Below are 20485 nucleotides of genomic sequence, written 5' to 3'. Positions count from 1 at the left end.
GAATAAGGAAGGGGACAAGCTTCTCAAACAAATTGAAGAACTGCAGGTTACACAAAACTACTATAGGGTAGACCAGGGTGGGCAAAATACGGCCTGCAGGCCAGATCTGGCCCGCAGAGGGACTTTGACCAGCCTGGGGCAGGTCCATCAGTCCTGCCTGGCCCAGGCACCGTCCGGCCCAGCCCACGGTGTCCCACTGCCCCTGGGGCTGGGGTGGCTCCATGGCTGGACTCCATGGTGGACTCCGTTTCTAGGCAGCCCAGGTGGTGGCAGCTCCTCCGGTTGCTGCTGACCCCAGCCCTAGAGGAATGAAAAGCTTCTTAAGCAAATTTGTAGGTGATGTGAAACTGGGAAGGACTGCAAACACACTAGAGAACAGGGAGTGCAATTCAGACAGCTCCTGACAGACTGAAAAGCTGGGCTGGAGCTAACAGGGTGAAGTTCAGTGCAGACAAACGCAAGATGCTACACTTCGGCAAGAACAATCAAAAACACAAAAACAAAATGGGTGACACCTGGCTGGATGGCAGCATGGCAGAAGTATCTAGGAGTTTTGGTAGATCACAGACTCAGTATAAGCCTGCAGCATGAGAAAGCTACACAAAAAGCAAACACAGTTTTGGGCTGCATCAACAGAAGCATCAGGTGCAGACATGAGAGATGATAGTGCTTTTTACTCAGTACTGGTTAGGCCTCATCTAAAATACTGTGTGCAGTTCTGGGCTAGACGTTTTAAAAAGGACATGAAGTGACTAGAGGGTCCAGAGGTGGGCAACAATAATTATAAAGGGTTTGGAAGGCAAGCTACCTAAAGAGAGGGTGAAAGGAAATAGGCCTGTTTAGCTGATGGAAAAGGTGCTTAAGAGGAGACGTGACAACAGTCTTCAAATGCCTGAAGGGCTGCCATAAACAAGAGGAAAAACATTTTTTATCTCTTGCAGCAGAGAGTAGGATGTAGACCAGTGGTTGAAGTTGCAGCAGAGTAAGTTCAGACTCAGTATCAGGAAAAACTTCTTCACTGTTACAGGAGCAAGGCAGTGGAATAGACTGCCTGGGGAAGTGATGGAGGTCTTCAAGAAGTTGGACAGCCATTGGTCAGGCATGATCTAGAAGTAGCTCTGTCTACACTATACTATGGGTGCTTCCCATGCTTCTGGGCATTGCTGGTTGGTATAAGGGGCTGGGAAGGAATTGCTGCCCCCCCCCCAAACACACACACACACCCACCTCACCCCACACTGTTGTTGCTACATGTTGCTGGTGGGGGGGAGGTTGCCTTCCTCAGGACCAGTGGGTGTTGGCTGCAGCCAAGACTGGGGTGTGCCAATGCTTCTGCTGGGGCTAAAACCCAGAGGTTCCTGTCTATAGGGTCTTGCTCCTCCACTTGGGGTCAAGAAAAGAATTTTACCCCATGGTCGGATGGATACAGTATGGGGATTTTTTTTTCTAAACTTCCCCTAGCCAGGGGCATGGCCCTCATGCATCTCTTGAGATTATTTTAACAATCCTTGCAGCAGCGGGACATTAGCCACCATAGTCCCCCTGCTTTGCCTACAGCATGTCAAAGTGTCATGCCTTGTGACTGTGAGGCAGAACTGACTGTGTAGTTTTAGAAAAATAAGTTAGAAAAAGATTTGTATAGGATGGTTTGGATAGGGATGATCTTGCCTCTGGCCAAGGGCTAGACTAGCTGACCTCAAGAGGTCCCCTCCGGTCCTATTTTCTTATGATTCCATTATTCCATGCTTCACTATTTATAAATAAGTTTCATTCAAGTTACAATGCAAATGTAAGTCTCTTTAGTGCAATTATTCAATCAACAAACTTCATATGAATAAATCTATTTCAGCTGCCCAGAACTCTTGCTCAGATTGCAAGTCAAGCTCTCAAACACAGTTTTTGGACTAGTGCCAGTTTGCTTTAATTTGGGGCTAACTGATTTCCTTGGGCCAAGCATTCTGTAGAAGAAAGAGGAGGGATTAGAGGCCAAATTATAATTCTGAATTCACAGAATCATAGAAAGTTAAGGTTGGAAGGGACCTCAGGAGGTCATCTAGTCCAACCCCTGCTCAAAGTAGGGCTGACCCCAACTAGATCATCCCAGCTAAAGCTTTGTCTTAGCTGGGTTTTGGAAACCTCCAAACTTCCACCACCTCTCTGGGTAACCTGTTCCAGTGTTTTACTACACTCCTAGTGAGAAAATTCTTCCTAATATGTAACCTAAACTCCCCTTGCTGCAACTTGAGACTGTTGCTCCTTGTTCCGCATCTGCCACCACCAAGAACAGTCCAGCTCCATCCTCTTTATTTATTTATTTTTTTTTACAAATTAAACATTTGTAATTAAATATGAAATGCAGAAATTGAAACCATCTCCCTTATTATTTTTTTCTAATGTACCAAGAGTTGTGTGCATGCTAGGGGAGTGTCAAGCTGCCCCCCATGGCTTGGAGTTTGTACTAACTAATAGAAGGTCTTTAGGAACTTGCTAATCTCTTTTCTGGCTTGCATTAAATAAAGTAGCAGGCCTCTCTTATAAGAAAATTGCCAATTTTCTCACAAGACTGCCCCAGCATTTAACTAGGCTTGTCTGGATTACTGCCAGAGTGCTTTGTTTTACAAAATATACTTAACATGCTTTCAAGCTTCAGGCATTTTGTTTGTTCAATTAAAACCCATGCTTCTCCTATTCAGGAGCTACTGCTCCTAACTTTGTCCCAAATGGCCACTTCTGCTGTGCTGCTGAACAAGACTCATTGTAGCTCTGAAGCACAAGGCACAACTTCAAATGTCTTGGGTGTCCATTTGCTGATTTTTATTTGCTTGGTATCAAGCTGGACCTGGACATAACCAAGCTATTCTCATACTAGTTCATCCCAGATATCTGCACTGACATGGATAACCAAAACACATTCTTAAGTCCTTTGCCCATGTAAGCTCTCATTTTTCTTGCTTTTAAATGGGCTTTCAACAGGTTGACATTTGTGTTATCTTCCAAACTGCACAATTAATAGGTGACCCACTCACCCCGAGTCCTCCCAACTTATTGAAACAAATTTCTACCTTCTCTCTCTCTCTCTCTCTCTCTCTCTCTCTCTCATGGCATAAGACATCAACTTCCAACTCTATGAGTCACACTCTGGTATTATCACTCAACATACAGCTTCCATCTGCCCCATCTGGACATTTGTAAAGACTGCAGCTTTCGATTAAGTGCTGTGCTGTTTGTTGGACACCACATTCAAACAGGGGACTGTCCAAGATGTTCATTTTGTGAAGTGTTGTTTTGAAGCATCCAAAATTGCAATTGGACTTTTGATTTCTACCCTATAGGTCTTGAAGCTCTAAACTCAGATCCTTCTGTACAACCGTTTAAGCACGATGCTTTGATTAGAAAATGGAAGTATGTTTTCATGAGCCAGGCTTTTTGTAAATAGATGTGTTTGAATCAAACCCAACACAATAGGATTCAGTTCAACACAGACAAATGCAGAGTGCTGCACCTAGGGCGTAAAAATATCCAGCACAGTTACTAGCTGGGAAGTGACCCTCTCAGCAGCACAGCAGCAGAAAGGGACCTCCGAATCATAGTGGACTCCAAGATGAACGAGTCATCAGTGTGACAAAATCACCAGCAAAGCTAACCGCACTTTATCATCCATGATAGTTAGTGCAGATACATGACAAATAGTACCAAGGAGGTGATACTTCCTCTATGTGGCATTGGTCAGACCACAATTGAAGTACTGCATCCAGTTTTGGGCGCTGTACTTTAAGAAGGATGTGGATAACCTCCAGAGGGTCCAAAGGAGGACCACTCATATGATTAAGGGTTTGCAGGCCAAGCCCTACGAGGAGAGATTGAGAGACCTGGATCACTTCAGCCTCCGCAAGAGAGGGCTGAGAGGTGATCTTGTGGCCACCTACAAATTCATTAAGGGGGCACAGCAAGGGATCAGAGATGCTCTGTTCACCAGGGCGCCTCTTGGGGTAACAAGGAACAATGGTCACAAACTGATGGAGAGCAGATTTAGGCTAGACATCAGGAAAAACTTCTTCATGGTAAGGGTGGCCAAAATTTGGAATGGGCTTCCAAGGGAGGTGGTGCTCTCCCCTACCTTGGGGGTCTTTAAGAGAAGGCTGAATAGGCATCTGGCTGGGGTCATCGCACCACAGCAGTCTTTCCTGCCTAAGCAGGGGGTTGGACTCGATGATCTGCTGAGGTCCTTTCTGACCCTAGCATCTATGAATCTATTAGAGGGAAGAGGCAAATGCTGAGCGCCCCCCCGCCCCGACACCTCCCACCATTTGCCCTGAAATAATTCTCATCTCAAGTTCCTCTTACAGAGGTATATGGGGAAGGCGCAGGTTATGGCAACTCTATGCACATCTATGTTGAGAAAATTCTCAAGCAGGGTGATGTGGACATGGCTTCAGTTCTAACCTATCAGATGGCACAAAGAGGAGGAATAGGACAGAGAAGCTGTTCCAACCTGTTGCAACACCTTGACCTTTTTGAACTGTGTCTGGTTCTCAGGCAGAAATAATAGGTCACCACTGGTTTGCAGTATAGAACATCAAACCATTAAAGGGAGTTACATTTAGCCCTTGCTGTGCCTTATTATCCTCCTTTTAGATGACAGGTATAGGACAATGGTTGGGACAAGTGACCAAGCACTATGTGATGGTCAGCAAGGGCAAGCTTTCCTAGAAGAGAAAACTGCTGCAGAGAGGAAGCAATGAGAAGTTATGAAGAATCTAGAGGAGACCCAGTGTCTGAAATAACTCTGGGAGTTCCCCATCTCAGAGGGCTGAGGCCCGAATACAAAAGGAAGAGATGGTCATTGAGAAAATAATGGAAGAAGCTCTCCATCCTAGCCAAGGGGAAGGGCCTGGCTCAGGCTACCTGCAGCAAGACACAGGGACAATACCTTCAAGCAGGGCAAAATGGACTGGCAAGGCCCCAGGGGACATCCAGGAGATGCTGGCTCCAAATGAAACATCTAATTTACCTTAGTAAACTAGATGCGAACTCCCCCCCCCCCCCAACCAAATAAACAAGAATCCAAAAGCACTTGTTGCAGAAGCTTGTTTGACTGCAAAAAGGAAAAGGTGAGACAGGATCATGGTCCAACACCAGATTTGTGAAGAGCTAACTACCTTTGAATGCAATCAGCAGTGGCAAAGTCTCAGTTTGTGATGCTTCACCTAATTTAGATGCTTGCAAAGTTTGTCTTGCCCTAAAATAAAGCAGGCGTTCTTGCTCAGGGAAAGCTACAAATCAGCACTGGTTGCAGTCATCAACCTGTGGTCAAACAGAACTTGATAACACAATGCAGGAAAGAAGGCTTGTTTTAAAAAAAATTAAATCTACTGTGGTCAGTCCCTATTTTCTTTACTGCTAAAAGATTTCTACATATCTTGAGATTATCAAAGAGTAAATCTGCTGCTAGAAACAAGTTGAGAATGCAGGTGAACCTGGATATAGTCCTCCAGTACCACTGTGAGAAAGTAAATCAAGCAAAATGAGATTCTATTAATGATTGACATGATGTAGAGCAAAGCTCAAAAACAGACTAAATTCTTATAAAAACAAGTAAACATCTGTCTCCTTAAATCTAGTGTCTTTCAGTTTCCCAGTATCAAAGGATACACACATTATTATTCAGCGTTAGGAGGATGCACTTAAGGAAAGAGAGGAGGAAGTATCCAGAAAGTAGAATGGAAAGATCTCAATGTTTATTATAATTTGTAAGAAAAAGGTCATGTTTAGGCAAACCAGACAGACCCTTAAAAAACCGTAAATCAAAACACAAACACGGAGACTGATGAATTAGGATTAATTAGACTGACCATATCAATACCCTACTCCCCCCTCTCCCCACCCAACAGCCCTCAAGCATCTCTTTCCTTTTCATATCCCCCAGCTAACAGACAGTGAGACAGTCATTGAGACACTAGACTTCAGACCGAGGAGCCCAGGGTGCCTATACACGTGCAGAGACTCTGCGTCCTTGCGCTGTAACTGCAGCGCGTCGGAGAAGACTTGATCAATTGAGTCTGCTGGAGTGAGCCAGTTAGCGTGCTCCAGCCAGCCTCCATGGCTCATGTATCAGCATCCCCACACTTCAAAATGGCACCTGGGCAGCTTTAACTAAAGCTTGTTCAACAAACTTTAAATAAAGTACCCCTGCTGCTATTTTGAAGTGTGGGGACGCTGATACACAAGACACCCTGGGTACTTTAGAGTGGCTCAGAGCTGCTCTAATGAAAGCGCCCCGCTCCTTCCCACCCCCGGAGCACCATAAAAATGCCCCTAGGCTTCTAGGGCCCCAGTCTCGAGCAAGAGCTCTTAGGGCTTCTGGATTCCCTGACTCTAGACCTTGAGAGTCCCTCCGAGAGCCGAGGCTTCAAGGCTGTCGACTCAGTAACAAGAAGCCTGGAAGCCAGAGACCCTAACCCAGAACAATCTGCCTGGGGAAGCCACAGATCTGGGAAGCTCCAGGTTCCTCATCAAGCTTGCCAGGTTCCAACAAAGTCCTGCCTGTTTAAAAAAAAACACCAAACAGTTTCCTTAAAATATTACTGACAGATTGGCATTTTCCCAGTAAAAATCGGCTTCAATCAAGAACTCGAGACTAGCTGTAATCTTATTACTGATACCCACCGTTCACAAAATCTCAAAGTTTCTGGAAACTGCCCAAAATACCTGTGTGAGGAGGAACTATTTGCAAACCCTTTTAACTAGAAGAATACACATCCACCTTTGTTCTACCTTCAAGCTTCTCTCCCAGAATCACTTGTCTTGTATTTGCAACCTCCACTAGCATCTCATCTATGCGCCAGTCTCAAACCTTGACAAAGTGTCTGATCAAGACAAGTTACAGGGACAGCGCCAGTTTTCACCAGCAGACTATAAACAAAAATATAAGTAACATCACAGGTTGCTTTTTATGGATCTGTGAATATAGGTGCTTCATAAAATATGGCTCCTGTAGCTTTGAGGAAGATTGCGGTCTCGAGACACCACACTAACTACAAGCCCAAATCAAGGAACTTTCCTCTCGGTTGAAGAGCTGCTCCCCTGGAGGTGCTAACAGTGCCAAATACCCAGAGCACTGTCCCACGTGACATGAGCCAAGCCATGCCATGCTTCCTTTGCACATGCTAGCTCCTGACCTGGAAGAAGCGCAGTTGTTTTAGTATGGCGCAGCTCCCAAAAAAGCTTGTTGTGCTGCCCTTATGCTATGCTGCTTGTGGTTTGAGAGCCAGCACGGAGAGCTGAGATGGGGCACGGGTCAGCCTGGTGCTGCCTTGCACCATACAGACCTACCCCATCGACCAGGAAGGCAGCACCGAGTGGGATGTCCCAAGAGTGTGTCCCAGGTCCAGTGTCACTCAATACCTTCATTCAAACGCTGGAGAGCAGGACTGAGAACATATCTATTAAACCTGTAGATTATACCAGTCCGGTGACGGGGGGGGGGGGAAGTTTGGGGGAATCTGAGCGCACAGGACTGGAATCCAAAGTGATCTTGACAACTGAGAGAACTGGCCCAGAACAGGTATGACCGGCAGCCTGCGAGGATTTACACAAATCGGGATTCAATTCGGCCAAAAACACTACACTGGGGCGGAAAATAGAGGAGAAGGGGACAACCGGTTAAGCAGCAAGAGTGCAGGAAACCATCCAGGGGCCACCAAGTGATCAGACCCAGCCTCAGGCTGCCACTCGGGCAGAAAATAGAGGAGGGGGACAAGTGGTTAAGCGGCAGGAGCGGAGAAAACCATCCAAGTGACCAGCGCCAGCGCCGGGCTGTCACTGGACACCCCGCGCCCCTGCTCCCGCAGCCAGAGCCAGAGCATCTCTCCATCCCTGCCTCCCTCCGGCGCGCAGCGGAGCAGCGAGGCGCGGAAAGGAAAGCGAAAGGAAAGAGCAGAGCCACGCGGGTGCGGACAGCGCCGGCAGGCAGGGCAGCGGGGCCAGCTGGTGCCCGGCGAGGAGCGAGCCGAGCCGAGCCGAGCCGGGCCGGGCAGCACGTGGGCGCGGGCGGGGAGCCGCTCACCTCCGCTCTCGGCCACCATGCCGATGGTGCCGCCCGTGTTGATGACCAGCACCCGCTCCTCGGCCGCGGCGCCGCGGGGCTCCGGGGACCGGCCCGCCCGCCCGCACGACAGCGCCTTGCCCAGCGCGCGCGGCGCCGCCGCCGCCTCCATCGCCGCCGCCGGGAAACAGCGGCTCCAGGCGCCTCCGCTCCCGCACTGCCCGGACAGCCGTGTGCGGGGTGGGGCAGCGCCGCCCCGGCTCCTCCTCCCTGCTCGCCCGGCCGCGCAGGGATGCTCCTTCCTTTCCCCGTGGCGCGGGACCCCCCCCCCCCCGAAAGTGGGGCTGGAAACCCCTCCTGAGGGCACCCGGTGCAGCCCCTGCCCGAGATCGGCGCCGATGACCCGTAGAAAACTCCCAGGGCGGAGGCGGAGGCGGAGGCGGAGAGGGCACCGGCTGTCCAGGCGGCCCCCGAGTCCGAGAGTCCCGGAGCGCCCTGCGAGCTGGCGCCTTTCTCCCACTCCCCGCCTCTGTTTCCCCCGCTGCAGCTTGAGGCCATCGCTCCCCACCGCCACAAACCCCTCCGTCTTCTCAAGACTGAAAGAATAACCAGTGCCTGAGCACCCTCAGAGTCACACGCGTCCTCGCAATCTCCAACCTCCCTTTCCCCACCGCAGCTTGAAGCTTTTGTCTTAGTAACAGCCACAGGGAAAGGGCCATCTCCTTGCTTCCTGAAATTGCCCTTCAGGTATTTGAAGCCTGCTATCAAATCCCAGCCCCTGCAGTCTTGTCTTCTCTTCTCTTCTCTAGGCTAAACAACCCTGGCTCTTTCAGCTGTTCCTCATAAGTCTTGCTTTGTGGGCTGCTGAGCATTTTGTTGCCCTGCACTGGACTCTTTCCAAGCTATCATCTCAAAAACACTTTTCAGATCGGAGGGCATAGAGATGAACTTGCACTTTGCTGAAAGGAAGTTTCATCACCATAACCGGGCACACTTAAAGTTAAATTCTGTGAGCTTAACATGATCTTTCACTGCTATTCCTGCATCGACTCTAACCTGCGAGGGGCCCTTTGGGTATCAGACGGGGAGGGCGGGGGGCACCAAAAGCACCATTCAGAGGGCTCAAGTGCCTCTATACTAATGGTAGGAGCATGGGGAACAAGCAGGAAGAACTTGCACTCTTGCTTGCAGATAATAACTTGGATTTAGTGGGGCTAACAGAAACCTGGTAGGACCCTACCCATGACTGGGTGGTACACATTGAGGGCTACAGGTTGTACAGAAGGGACAGAGTAGGGAGACAGGTGGGGGTTACTCTGTAAAGGAGCACTATACATCTACCCAAGGCAAAATGGGATCGGGGAGGAGAAAGTTGAGGCATTGTGAGTTAGGATCCATGGAGGTCGAGAGGAAAGGGACTTGGTGGTGGGGGTCTGCTACAGACCACCACACCAAGAGGAAAAGCTAGACGTGGAATTCCTGAGGCATCTCTCAGAGGCCGTACAGTCTAGGGACGTGGTTGTCATTGGGGACCTAAACTACCCTGACATCTGCTGGGAGGAGCAGTCAGCCAAATCCAACCGTTCACGTAGGTTCTTAACCTGCCTGCAGGACCTTCACCTAACGCAGGAGGTATACGGTCCCACTAGGGGGAATGCCTAACTGGACTTGGTGTTGGCGACAGGGGAGGACCTGGTAGGGGAGCTGCAGATTCGTGGTCACCTTGGAGACAGTGACCACCAATCAATCAAATTCACCATACAGCATAGGGTGGGTAAGATAACTCTAGGAGGGTGGAAGTGCCGGACTTCAGGAAGGCTAACTGCAGTGTGCTCAGGAGTCTAGTCAGCGGTGCACTGCAGGAGAAGAGTATTGGTGAGAGGGGAGTCCAGGAAGGGTGGTCATTCCTAAAGGATGTGATCCTTCGGGCACAGAGGGAGACTATCCCAGTACGAGGGAAAAGGGGGAAAGGAGCCAAAAAGCATCCTTGGCTGAACATGGAAATCCAGGGGAGCCTAAGGGCAAAAAAGCAGGCAAGTAGGCAGTGGAAGCAGGGAGAAGCTACCAGGGAGGAGTATACCTACTTGGCCCGCACTTGCAGGGAGCCAGTCAGAAAGGCCAAAGCAACTACAGAGCTGAAGTTGGCAATACAAATTAAAGACAAGAAAAAGTCTTTTAGGTATATAGGGAGTAAAAGGAAGGTGCAGGGCAGGATAGGACCCCAACTGAACAATGAGGAACAATTAGTGACAAAGAGGGGGAACAAGGCTGAGATATTCAATGAGTTTTCTGCCTCAGTGTTCCTGAACACGGCTCAAGATAAGTCTCCCAGTGGGTTCTTAGATGGGCATCAGAGGGACACCAGCCCAACAACTGTCGGCACTGACTTGGTGCAGAGTCACTTGGATGGACTGGATGTGTTCGAGTCAGCATGCCTGGATGAGCTGCATCCGAGGGTACTGAAGGAATTGGCCGGTGTCACAGCAGAACCACTGGCACAGCTGTTTGAGCACTTGTGGCACTCGGGTCAGGTCCCAGAGGACTGGAAAAGGACCAATGTGATCCCTGTTTTCAAGAAGGGGAGGAAGGAGGATCCGAGTAATTATAAGCCAGTCAGGCTCACCTCCATCCTTGGAAAGTTCTTTGCAAAGATTATGAAGGATCATATTTGTGGGAATCCAGGGGGAAAAATAATGCAGCAGGGCAACCAGCATGGATTTGTAGCAGGTAGATCATGCTTGACCAATCCGGTTTCATTTTATGACAGGGTCACAAAATGCTTAGATGCAGAAGTAGAGGTAGATGTCGTTTTCTTGGACTTTAGCAAGGCCTTTGATATGATATCTCGTCATATTCTCATAAATAAATTAAGAAGCTGTGACATAGATGTTTATACGGTTCGGTGGGTGGCAAATTGGCTTAGCGGTCGCACCCAGAGAGTGGTAGTAGATGGGTTGGTATTGACCTGGAAGGATGTGGGTAGTGGGGTCCCGCAGGGTTCGGTCCTTGGACCTGTGCTCTTCAATATCTTCATCAGTGACTTGAATGTGGGTGTCCCAGGGGAGCGGGGGCACCGGGAGACCCCCGCGGCGGCCAAGGGGTCTGCTTACCTCCCGCAGGGCCGGAAGACCCAAAGAAACTCCAAAGCGCCGGCGCGGGCCATCAGCCGGGCGTTTATCCAGCTGTGGCTGAGCGGCGGGGGCGGGGCACACCGGCCGGGAGGAACAAAAGGCGGCCCCGCCGAAGCAGCGGGGCGGCTGGAGGGAGAGAGCAGGAGCGCGGAGCTCCAGCGAGCAGGGGATCAGCCGCCACCCGCGGAGTGCGGGACGCCACCGGATAGAGGCGGAGCAGGCTGCGAGCAGCGCAGCGGAGAGCCCAGACGGGCAGAGACAGGGGGAGAAGTCAGCCCCAGAGGCGGGGCAGCAGCCGGCGGGGAACTCGCCACCCGAGGCAGCGGGAGGCGTAGCAGCTACCCCGAGAGCGGGGCCAGCTGTAGCCGGTGTTGCGGAGCAGGCTGCGAGCAGCGCAGCGGAGAACCCAGAAGGGAAGAGACAGAGGGAGAAGTCACCCCCAGAGGCGGGGCAGCAGCCAGCGGGGAACCCAACACCTGAGGCAGCGTGAGGCGTAGCAGCTACCCTGAGAGCGGGGCCAGCTGTAGCTGGTATTGCAGAGCCGCCGGAGTGGGTAACGGCGGCCGAGACTATTGGGGGAGGCAGAGAGGACGGCTGCCTCCCAAGGAAGGAGGGATCAGGGCAGCACCCTCCAACTGGGTGAGGTATACCCGGCCCGCAGACAGCCTGAAGGGGCTAGGGTGCCCGAGCCGAGAGAGAGGACGAGACGAGGACGGGTGAGAGGCCAGGACAGGAAGACCTGAGGTGGCGTATGGCTGGGGTGTAGGGGAGGACGGAGCCCCGAGAGTACCTGCGAAGAGGCGTGCCGGCACCAGGGGATACCCCAAGGGAAGACCCCCCACTGAGAGAGTTATCAAAGTCGTGGCAGGCGAGTTCTGGGGTCCCCCTTAATACCAGCCGGGGTAAACCCTGGGGCGTACCAACGAAGCTCGGGGGCACAAGATCCCGAGCCCGGGCTAAGGCGGCGTGCGAGCTCCTAATCGAACGGAGGCGGGTACAAAGTGGTGCATTGGCCGGGAACATGGAGGACCCGGACATGGCGGCCTATGCCAGTGCCCAACCCGTGCCGGTGTCTGCACTCGAGGCTATAGGCCAAAACCTACAAGCCCTCACCCAAATTGTGGGCACTCAGCAGCAGATGCTGGGTCAACAACAGGAATGGTTCAGGCAAGGCCAGGCGTCTGTTAGGATGCCGAAAATGACGCAGGAGGATGACCCCGAAGCATATATAGAGGCCTTCGAGCGTCACGCCTTAATGACTAACCTCCCCCAGGAGCACTGGGCCAGTCAGTTGGGAGCCCTAGTGGTCGGAGTGGCACAGGCGGCCTACCGGGCCATCCCGAGAGAGGAGGCCCGGGACTACGATCGGGTCAAGCAAGCCATACTCTATCGGCTGGAACTCAGCCCAGATTATTACCGACACCTGTTCCGGGCTAAGAAGAGGCCTGACGAAAGGCGCCCCCGGGCGCTGCTACAGTTATTGCGGGACCTCCTTGATAAATGGGTGAGCCCAGTGGGGTCGGACCGCCAAGATTTGGCGGATCAGGTTATTTTGGAACAATTCCAGATTGACCTAGATGAAAGAACTCAGCGTTGGGTGCGGCAACACGCCCCGCGGAATTGCGAGGAGGCATTGAAGCTGGCGGAAGCCTATGCGGCCGCAGAAGCAAGTTATCCGAAGGAGCAGAGGAACCAAAAGCCAGCATCACTGCCACTGAGAGAGGCTGGACATCGGCCGGCCCCTATCCGGGGGACAGGTAAAGATACGGTGTGTTTCCGCTGTGGGCAGAGGGGGCACCTCTCACGAGAATGCCCCACGCAACCCACTGCGCAATGGGTCCCGGCTAGTCAACCCAGAGGCTTCCCTGACCGGCGCCGTGGCACGGAAGTGGGAGAGCCTATGGACTGCAGCTACGCTAACTGCGAGGGGAACGCGACGTGGAGCCGCCCAACCGTCAAGGCCTGGGTAGACGGCCGACCTATACGGGCCACTCTGGACTCAGGGTGCGCCCAATCAATGGTAAGGGCCGAGGTGATCCAGGGCCGAGAAGGAAGGGAGGCCCCTCCTGTGACGGTGGCCTGCCTCCATGGGGAGGCCGAACGCGTAAGGCGGCGATGGATACAGCTGCGCGTGATGGAGCACCAAGGGGAGCTACTCGCGGGAGTGGTGCCGAGGCTAGCGTGCGACATGCTACTAGGCCGAGATTGGACACCCCTCTACGACGTGTTGGAGCGAGTGAGGGATGTGGAACGAGCCCGTAAAAAGATGGGGGCCAGCGAAGGGTGGCTAGGAGAGGAAGAAGCGGAGCCGACCAACAGGGAGGGCCCCATAAGCATCGACCTCAACCAGGTTGCCAGTAGCCGACAGTTCCGGGAGGCACAGAGAGATGACCCGGAACTCGAAACCCACTGGAGGCAAGCCCAGGAGGACCGAGGCGAAGCCGCATCACCCAGAGGAGAGCAACCCCAATACGAGGTAAGGAACCACCTACTGTATCGCATACCAGGGCCCAGGAGGGAGGGCCCCGCAGAGGCACAGTTGGTAGTCCCGAGGCAGTTCCGCCGGGTGATCTGGCAACTCGCCCTTGCGAGCCCAGTGGGGGGCCACTTGGGGCGAGATAAAACCCTGGCCAAGGTGGGACGTTGGTTCTTTTGGCCTGGGATCGGAGAAGAAGTGGCCCGTCGGTGTGCAGCCTGTCCGGAATGTCAGAAGACCCGAACGGAGCGCCCTGCCAGGGCCCCTCTCCAACCGATGCCGGTCATAGATACCCCCTTTGCGAGGATAGCCCTAGACATTGTGGGGCCCCTACCCCGCAGTAGTTCTGGCCACCAGTATGTGCTAGTCATGGTGGACTATGCAACACGGTATCCCGAGGCCGTTCCGTTGCGAACCGCCACGGCCCCTCGGGTGGCAGAAGAACTGATAAAATGGGTCGCAAGAATGGGTGTCCCTGAAGAGATCCTGACCGACCAGGGCCGAAATTTCATGTCCGGCGTCATGAAGGTGGCGTGCCAGACTCTGCAAATAAGACAGATACGCACCGCGGTATACCACCCCCAAACCAACGGGCTGGTGGAGCGCCTAAATGGCACCCTGAAGAGGGTATTGAGACGGTGCATTCAGGGAGATCCACGGAAGTGGGACTTGTTGTTGCCGTTGGTCTTGTTCTCTCTCAGGGATACCCCTCAGGACTCCATGAAGTTTTCCCCATTCGAGCTGGTCCTCGGGCATCGCCCGAGGGCATGGCTGCAAGTCCTCCGAGAAGAGTGGGAGCAGGACCCTAGGGGGCTACAGGACCCGGCGGGATATCGCCAGGCTTTCCAGCAAAGGATAAGAACAGCCCAGAATATAGCTCGTGAGAACCTGAGAGACGCCCAGGCACGGCAGAAGGAGAGGTACGACAGCAACACCAAAGAACGGGTCTTCGAACCTGGGCAACGGGTACTAGTGCTGCTGCCCACATCCACTAGCCGGTTCCTGACGCAATGGCAAGGCCCCTTCGAGATTCTCCGGCAAGTTGGGCCTGTGGACTACGAGGTGCACCGGCCCGGCCATCGCCGAGAGAAGCAAATCTTCCATGTAAATTTACTACGAGAATGGAAGGAACCAACGGGCTGGGTAACTTTCGTGGAGACCGAAGGGGAGGATTTGGGGCCCCAAGGGCAGCAGCGAGTGGGGACGCGTTCCGACGAGATACAGCAACTAGTCGGAATAGGGGAAGACCTGTCGGAACTACAGAAGCAAGAAACCCGGAAGGTCATTCAGGAATTCCAGGACGTGTTTTGCATAGAGCCAGGGTGGGCCCATGGAGCCAGGCACATCATTAAGACGCCTCCCGGGGCTATAGTGAGGGAGAAGTGGAGGCCTATACCACATCACTTACGAGACGCCGTGCGGGGAGAGGTGGACTCCATGCTACAGTTGGGGGTGGTGAGGCCTTCCCGAAGCCCTTGGAGAAGCCCACTGGTCCCCGTGCGAAAACCGGACGGGTCACTAAGGCTGTGCGTTGACTATAGAAGGTTAAACGCATTGGCCACCTTTGACGCATTCCCCATGCCCCAGGTAGACGAGTTAATAGAAAAGATCGGAGAGGCCCAATATATATCAACGTTGGATTTGGCCAAAGGCTACTGGCAGATCCCAGTGGCACCAGCCGACCGACCAAAGACGGCCTTCGGCACGCCCTGGGGCCTATATGAGTTTGTCAGAATGCCCTTTGGGTTACATGGGGCGGCAGCGACATTCCAGCGGTTAATGGACCGACTGCTGGCTCCGCACGCAGAATACGCGGCGGCCTACATCGACGACATTATCATATACTCGCCGACCTGGACGCACCACAAGCAAGCGCTCCGGGCCGTGTTGTCAGAGTTAAGGCGGGCCGGAATGACAGCAAATCCGCGGAAATGCGCTTTAGCGAAAAGAGAGACCAAATACCTGGGATTCCTGGTGGGTAGAGGCACTATCAGACCCTTAGCGGATAAAGTTGAAACGGTGCGGAATTTCCCAGCCCCTCAAAATTGCCGTCAGCTCCGATCATTCCTGGGGCGTACCAACTATTACCGAAGGTTCGTGCCCCACTTCTCAGAATTGATGGCTCCCTTGACAGAGGCATTAAAGGGAAGGAAAAATGGGGCGGTGAGGTGGACAGAGCACATGGAGCAGTGCTTCCGGAGATTAAAACAGGCCCTTTGCGAGGAGGTAATAATGCATACTCCTAACTTCGGGAAAACTTTCGTTTTGCAGACGGACGCCTCCGAAACCGCAGTGGGAGCCGTCCTCACGCAGGAGGAAGAAGGAATAGAGAGACCAATAGCATATGCCAGCCGCAAGTTGACACCGGCGGAAAAGAGGTACGCCACGATAGAAAGGGAATGCCTGGCCATTCGGTGGGCCGTGGACCATTTCCGATATTATTTAATGGGCCGAGAATTCAAACTAATAACGGACCACGCCCCGCTCCAATGGCTAAGCACGGCCCGGACCGATAATGCCCGGATCACCCGGTGGGCGTTGGCCCTACAACCTTATAAATTCCAAATAGTGTTCAGGCCTGGGAAATCAAATACCGTGGCGGATTTCCTGTCTAGGTGCAACGGCAGCGACTCGGACGAAACAGCAAAGCCGCAGACGTTCAAGGCAGACAACGGCTCTGGTGTACCCCGGAAAGGTAAAACAAGAACGCCCCAAGGCATCTTGAGGGGGGGGTTGTGTCCCAGGGGAGCGGGGGCACCGGGAGACCCCCGCGGCGGCCAAGGGGTCTGCTTACCTCCCGCAGGGCCAGAAGACCCAAAGAAACTCCACGCGCCGGTGCTGCCGGCACGGGCCATCAGCCGGGCGTTTATCCAGCTGCGGCTGAGCGGCGGGGGCGGGGCACGCCGGCCGGGAGGAACAAAAGGCGGCCCCGCCGAAGCAGCGGGGCTGCTGGAGGGAGAGAGCAGGAGCGCGGAGCTCCAGCGAGCAGGGGATCAGCCGCCACCCGCGGAGTGCGGGACGCCACCGGATAGAGGCGGAGCAGGCTGCGAGCAGCGCAGCGGAGAGCCCAGAGGGGCAGAGACAGGGGGAGCAGTCAGCCCCAGAGGCGGGGCAGCAGCCGGCGGGGAACTCGCCACCCGAGGCAGCGGGAAGCGTAGCAGCTACCCCGAGAGCGGGGCCAGCTGTAGCCGGTGTTGCGGAGCAGGCTGCGAGCAGCGCAGCGGAGAACCCAGAAGGGAAGAGACAGAGGGAGAAGTCACCCCCAGAGGCGGGGCAGCAGCCAGCGGGGAACCCAACACCCGAGGCAGCGTGAGGCGTAGCAGCTACCCTGAGAGCGGGGCCAGCTGTAGCCGGTATTGCGGAGCCGCCGGAGTGGGTAACGGCGGCCGAGACTATTGGGGGAGGCAGAGAGGACGGCTGCCTCCCAAGGAAGGAGGGATCAGGGCAGCACCCTCCAACTGGGTGAGGCATACCCGGCCCGCAGACAGCCTGTAGGGGCTAGGGTGCCCGAGCCGAGAGAGAGGACGAGACGAGGACGGGTGAGAGGCCAGGACAGGAAGACCTGAGGTGGCGTATGGCCGGGGTGTAGGGGAGGACGGAGCCCCGAGAGTACCTGCGAAGAGGCGTGCCAGCACCAGGGGATACCCCAAGGGAAGACCCCCCACTGAGAGAGTCATCAAAGTCGTGGCAGGCGAGTTCTGGGGTCCCCCTTAATACCAGCCGGGGTAAACCCTGGGGCGTACCAACGAAGCTCGGGGGCACAAGATCCCGAGCCCGGGCTAAGGCGGCGTGCGAGCTCCTAATCGAACGGAGGCGGGTACAGTGGGTATGAAGCATACTCTGTCCAAGTTTGTGGATGATACTAAATTGTGGGGTGAAGTGCACACTCTGGAGGGTAGGGAACAATTGCAGGCAGACCTGGACAGGTTAGAAAAGTGGGCAGAACACAATAGGATGCAATACAACAAGAACAAGTGCAGAGTGCTGCAACTAGGGCGCGAAAATATCCAGCACACCTACTGGCTGGGAAGTGACCCTCTCAGCAGCACAGAAGCAGAAAGCGATCTCGGAGTCCTAGTGGACTCCAAGATGAACATGAGTCATCAGTGTGATGAAATCATCAGCAAAGCTAACCGCACTTTATCATCCATCAGCAGATGCATGACAAATAGATCCAAGGAGGCAATACTTCCCCTCTATGTGGTATTGGTTAGACCACAGTTGGAGTACTGCATCCAGTTTTGGGCACCGTACTTCAAGAAGGATGTTGATAGACTCGAGAGGGTCCAGAGGAGAGCCACTTGTATGGTTAGGGGCTTTTCCCCACCTTTCTTAGAGAAAAACTGAAATTAAAGCCTACAAAATTATCAAAAGTGATTTCTTTCACAGATACTCCAAAGTCCCCATTTTTTAAATCTTAAGAACATTTTTGGTTGAAAATGTTATATAGGAGGCCCTCTTGCTTCTAAACTCATGCTTTCATTTAAAAGGGGAATTAGTTCCCTTAGTGAGGTTTGTTTAAAAATGTTCAAAAAGCTTTAGGTAACAACGTACAATCCTATAACCTGCCTAGGACTGACTATTGATATAAGAAGCTACTTGATTATTCAGGACTCGTTACTCAAATCTTTTTTACCAAATGCAGAAAAGCAATAGCTCTACAAAGACTTGGAGAAAAAAGAAAATAACTTCCTTTAATGTCATTTCAAGTTTTACAATTCTCTTCACAAATTATGTTAAAAAAACTACTTTCAGAACTGAAGAAAACTTTCTATATAAAGTGCATGTGTCAAAAGGATGTTAGGACCTATTCGAAGCTGGTCTTCAATTCTTATACAACTCTAACAGAACATAAGGGAAATTTCAGAAAATGGACTGAATAGAAGAAAAAACGTCAAAGCTATCTGTAAAGATGGTCTGAGACACCATCTATGTGCATCAGGCCATGTTTAGAGGCCCAAGAGAAAGTGGTTTAACAAAAGTCCCCATGTTCTGACATGGCTGTAACAAACAGGGTGTGACTGTGACATTTCTTAAGAAACGCAGCTCTCATTTCTCATAGCAGCATCCGGCTCTTTCACAACAGAACAGCTTTCCTACGAAAAACTACCAGCTACCTCCACAGTTTTAAGTGAAATAAATAAACTTCTGACTCAATGTTTTTTTCCTTATGGAAACAGAGGTTTCTAAAGATCCTTCAAATTACTCTTCTCAGTCTTTAACTTTTTAATTTCTGGTGATAAAAATAAATGGCTTTTAAAGAAATGCAGAACTGTAGAACTGTTGGTTCTGAGATGATATCTTTTATTAGACCAACTAAGAAATCGCAAAAAAAATATCTTTTAAAGGAAACTGTGTTCAACCTCAGCTGTAAATGATGCTCTCCCTTGCTTGCTGGGGCTCTGAAAGACGGAGGCTTGACCGCCATGGCAGACTTCAAGCTCAGTTCTTGTGTATCCAGCACAGTAGAGCTGTGTGAAACGGCACTGTTCCATTTCGACTTTTGTTTCGATTCGAAACAGCTGGTCTGGTCCTGTCCGTCGACACAGTTTCACCGTTTTGACCCTGTTTTGCCATTTCACCCATAGAATATAATGGGGAAGGTTGAAACAGCCTATAACTTTGTCATTTCTGGCCTGAATTGGATGAAACTTGCAGGAACGGTAGCCCCTTCTGAGGGCATGACCACAGTGGGGTTAAAACTGCAGGCATACTAGCCCCTGCTGAGGCCACAAAGCCTGCTAAGTTTCAAGGAGATCAGTGCAGAGGCTTGGGGGAACCTGTACCTCAAGCTGTGGACAAGCAAAACTCGTGCCATGGGTGACACTGTGTGTGTTAAGACGCGGCAGGGTGAAAGCTGCAGGCCTGCTAGCCCCTGCTGCAGCCACAAAGCCTGCCAGCTGTCAAGGAAATAGGTGCAGGGGCTTCTGGTTTCTGGGGCCCTGCACCTGTAGCTGCTGACAGACAAAACTCGTGTCATGGGTGCTTGTGGGACTGTGTCTGTCTTGGGGCAGAGGGAGGTGAAAACTGCAGGCCTGCTAGCCCCTGCCATGGCCACGAAGCCTGCTAGCTGTCAAGGACATGGGTGCAGGGGGGGTTCTGGGGCCCTGCACCCCTAGCTGCTCACAGGCAAAACTCGTGACGTGGGTGCTTGTGCAACTGCTGCCTCTCATCAGGCAGCAAGACTGAAGATCCCCCATCACTTGTCACCACACACAAGTAATAATCGACCACAGTATGAACATGAGCTGGCAGTGTGATGCCGTAGCCAGCAGCGCCAACAATCCCCTGGCATGCATCAGTTGATGCATCTCCAGTAAAACCAGCAGAACCATTGCAAAGAAGTGATTCTCCCGCTCTACTCGGCTCTACTCGGCATTGGCGAGACCGCAGCTGGAGTACTGCGTCCAGTTCAGGGCTTCACACTTTAACAAGGACGTGGTAAAGCTTGAGAGAGTCCAGAGAAGGGCTACCCATATGATCAGAAACTTGCATGGCAAGCCATACAGGGAAAGGCTGAGGGACCTGGGATGCTTCAGCCTGAAAAAGAGAAGGCTGAGAGGGGATTTGGTAGCAGCTTACCGCTGCATCAGAAGCCTACATCTAGGGCTCGGTGAGCAACTGTTCACCAGGGCACCCTTGGGGAAAACTAGGAGGAACGGTCACAAACTCCTGGAAGATCGTTTCAGACTCGTTTCAGGCTCAACACTAGGAAAAACTACTTCACAACATGGGTATCCAGACTGTGGAATAAGCAACCTCCAGAGGTGGTGCAATCACCTACCCTGGAAATCTTCAAGAGGAGACTGGACGGTCACCTAGCTGGGATCACCT

General features: G+C 52.5%; 1 protein-coding gene across 2 annotated transcripts in view; it reads right to left on the bottom strand.

Annotated features, from left to right (window-relative positions):
• The window catches only part of ASPG (asparaginase), a 69205-nt gene extending 60974 nt beyond the window's left edge, over positions 1 to 8231 (bottom strand). For both annotated transcript variants that reach the window (XM_059723276.1, XM_059723277.1), the window contains exon 1: positions 8066 to 8231. In XM_059723276.1, the coding sequence (XP_059579259.1) occupies positions 8066 to 8216 (151 nt within the window). In that variant the 5' untranslated portion in view covers positions 8217 to 8231. The remainder of the gene's footprint in view (positions 1 to 8065) is intronic.
• Positions 8232 to 20485: the final 12254 nt, after the last annotated feature.

The sequence above is a fragment of the Alligator mississippiensis genome, chromosome 2 (assembly GCF_030867095.1).
Source record: "Alligator mississippiensis isolate rAllMis1 chromosome 2, rAllMis1, whole genome shotgun sequence".
NCBI classification, from domain to species: Eukaryota; Metazoa; Chordata; order Crocodylia; family Alligatoridae; genus Alligator; species Alligator mississippiensis.
This window is presented reverse-complemented; position numbering and strand designations above follow the sequence as displayed.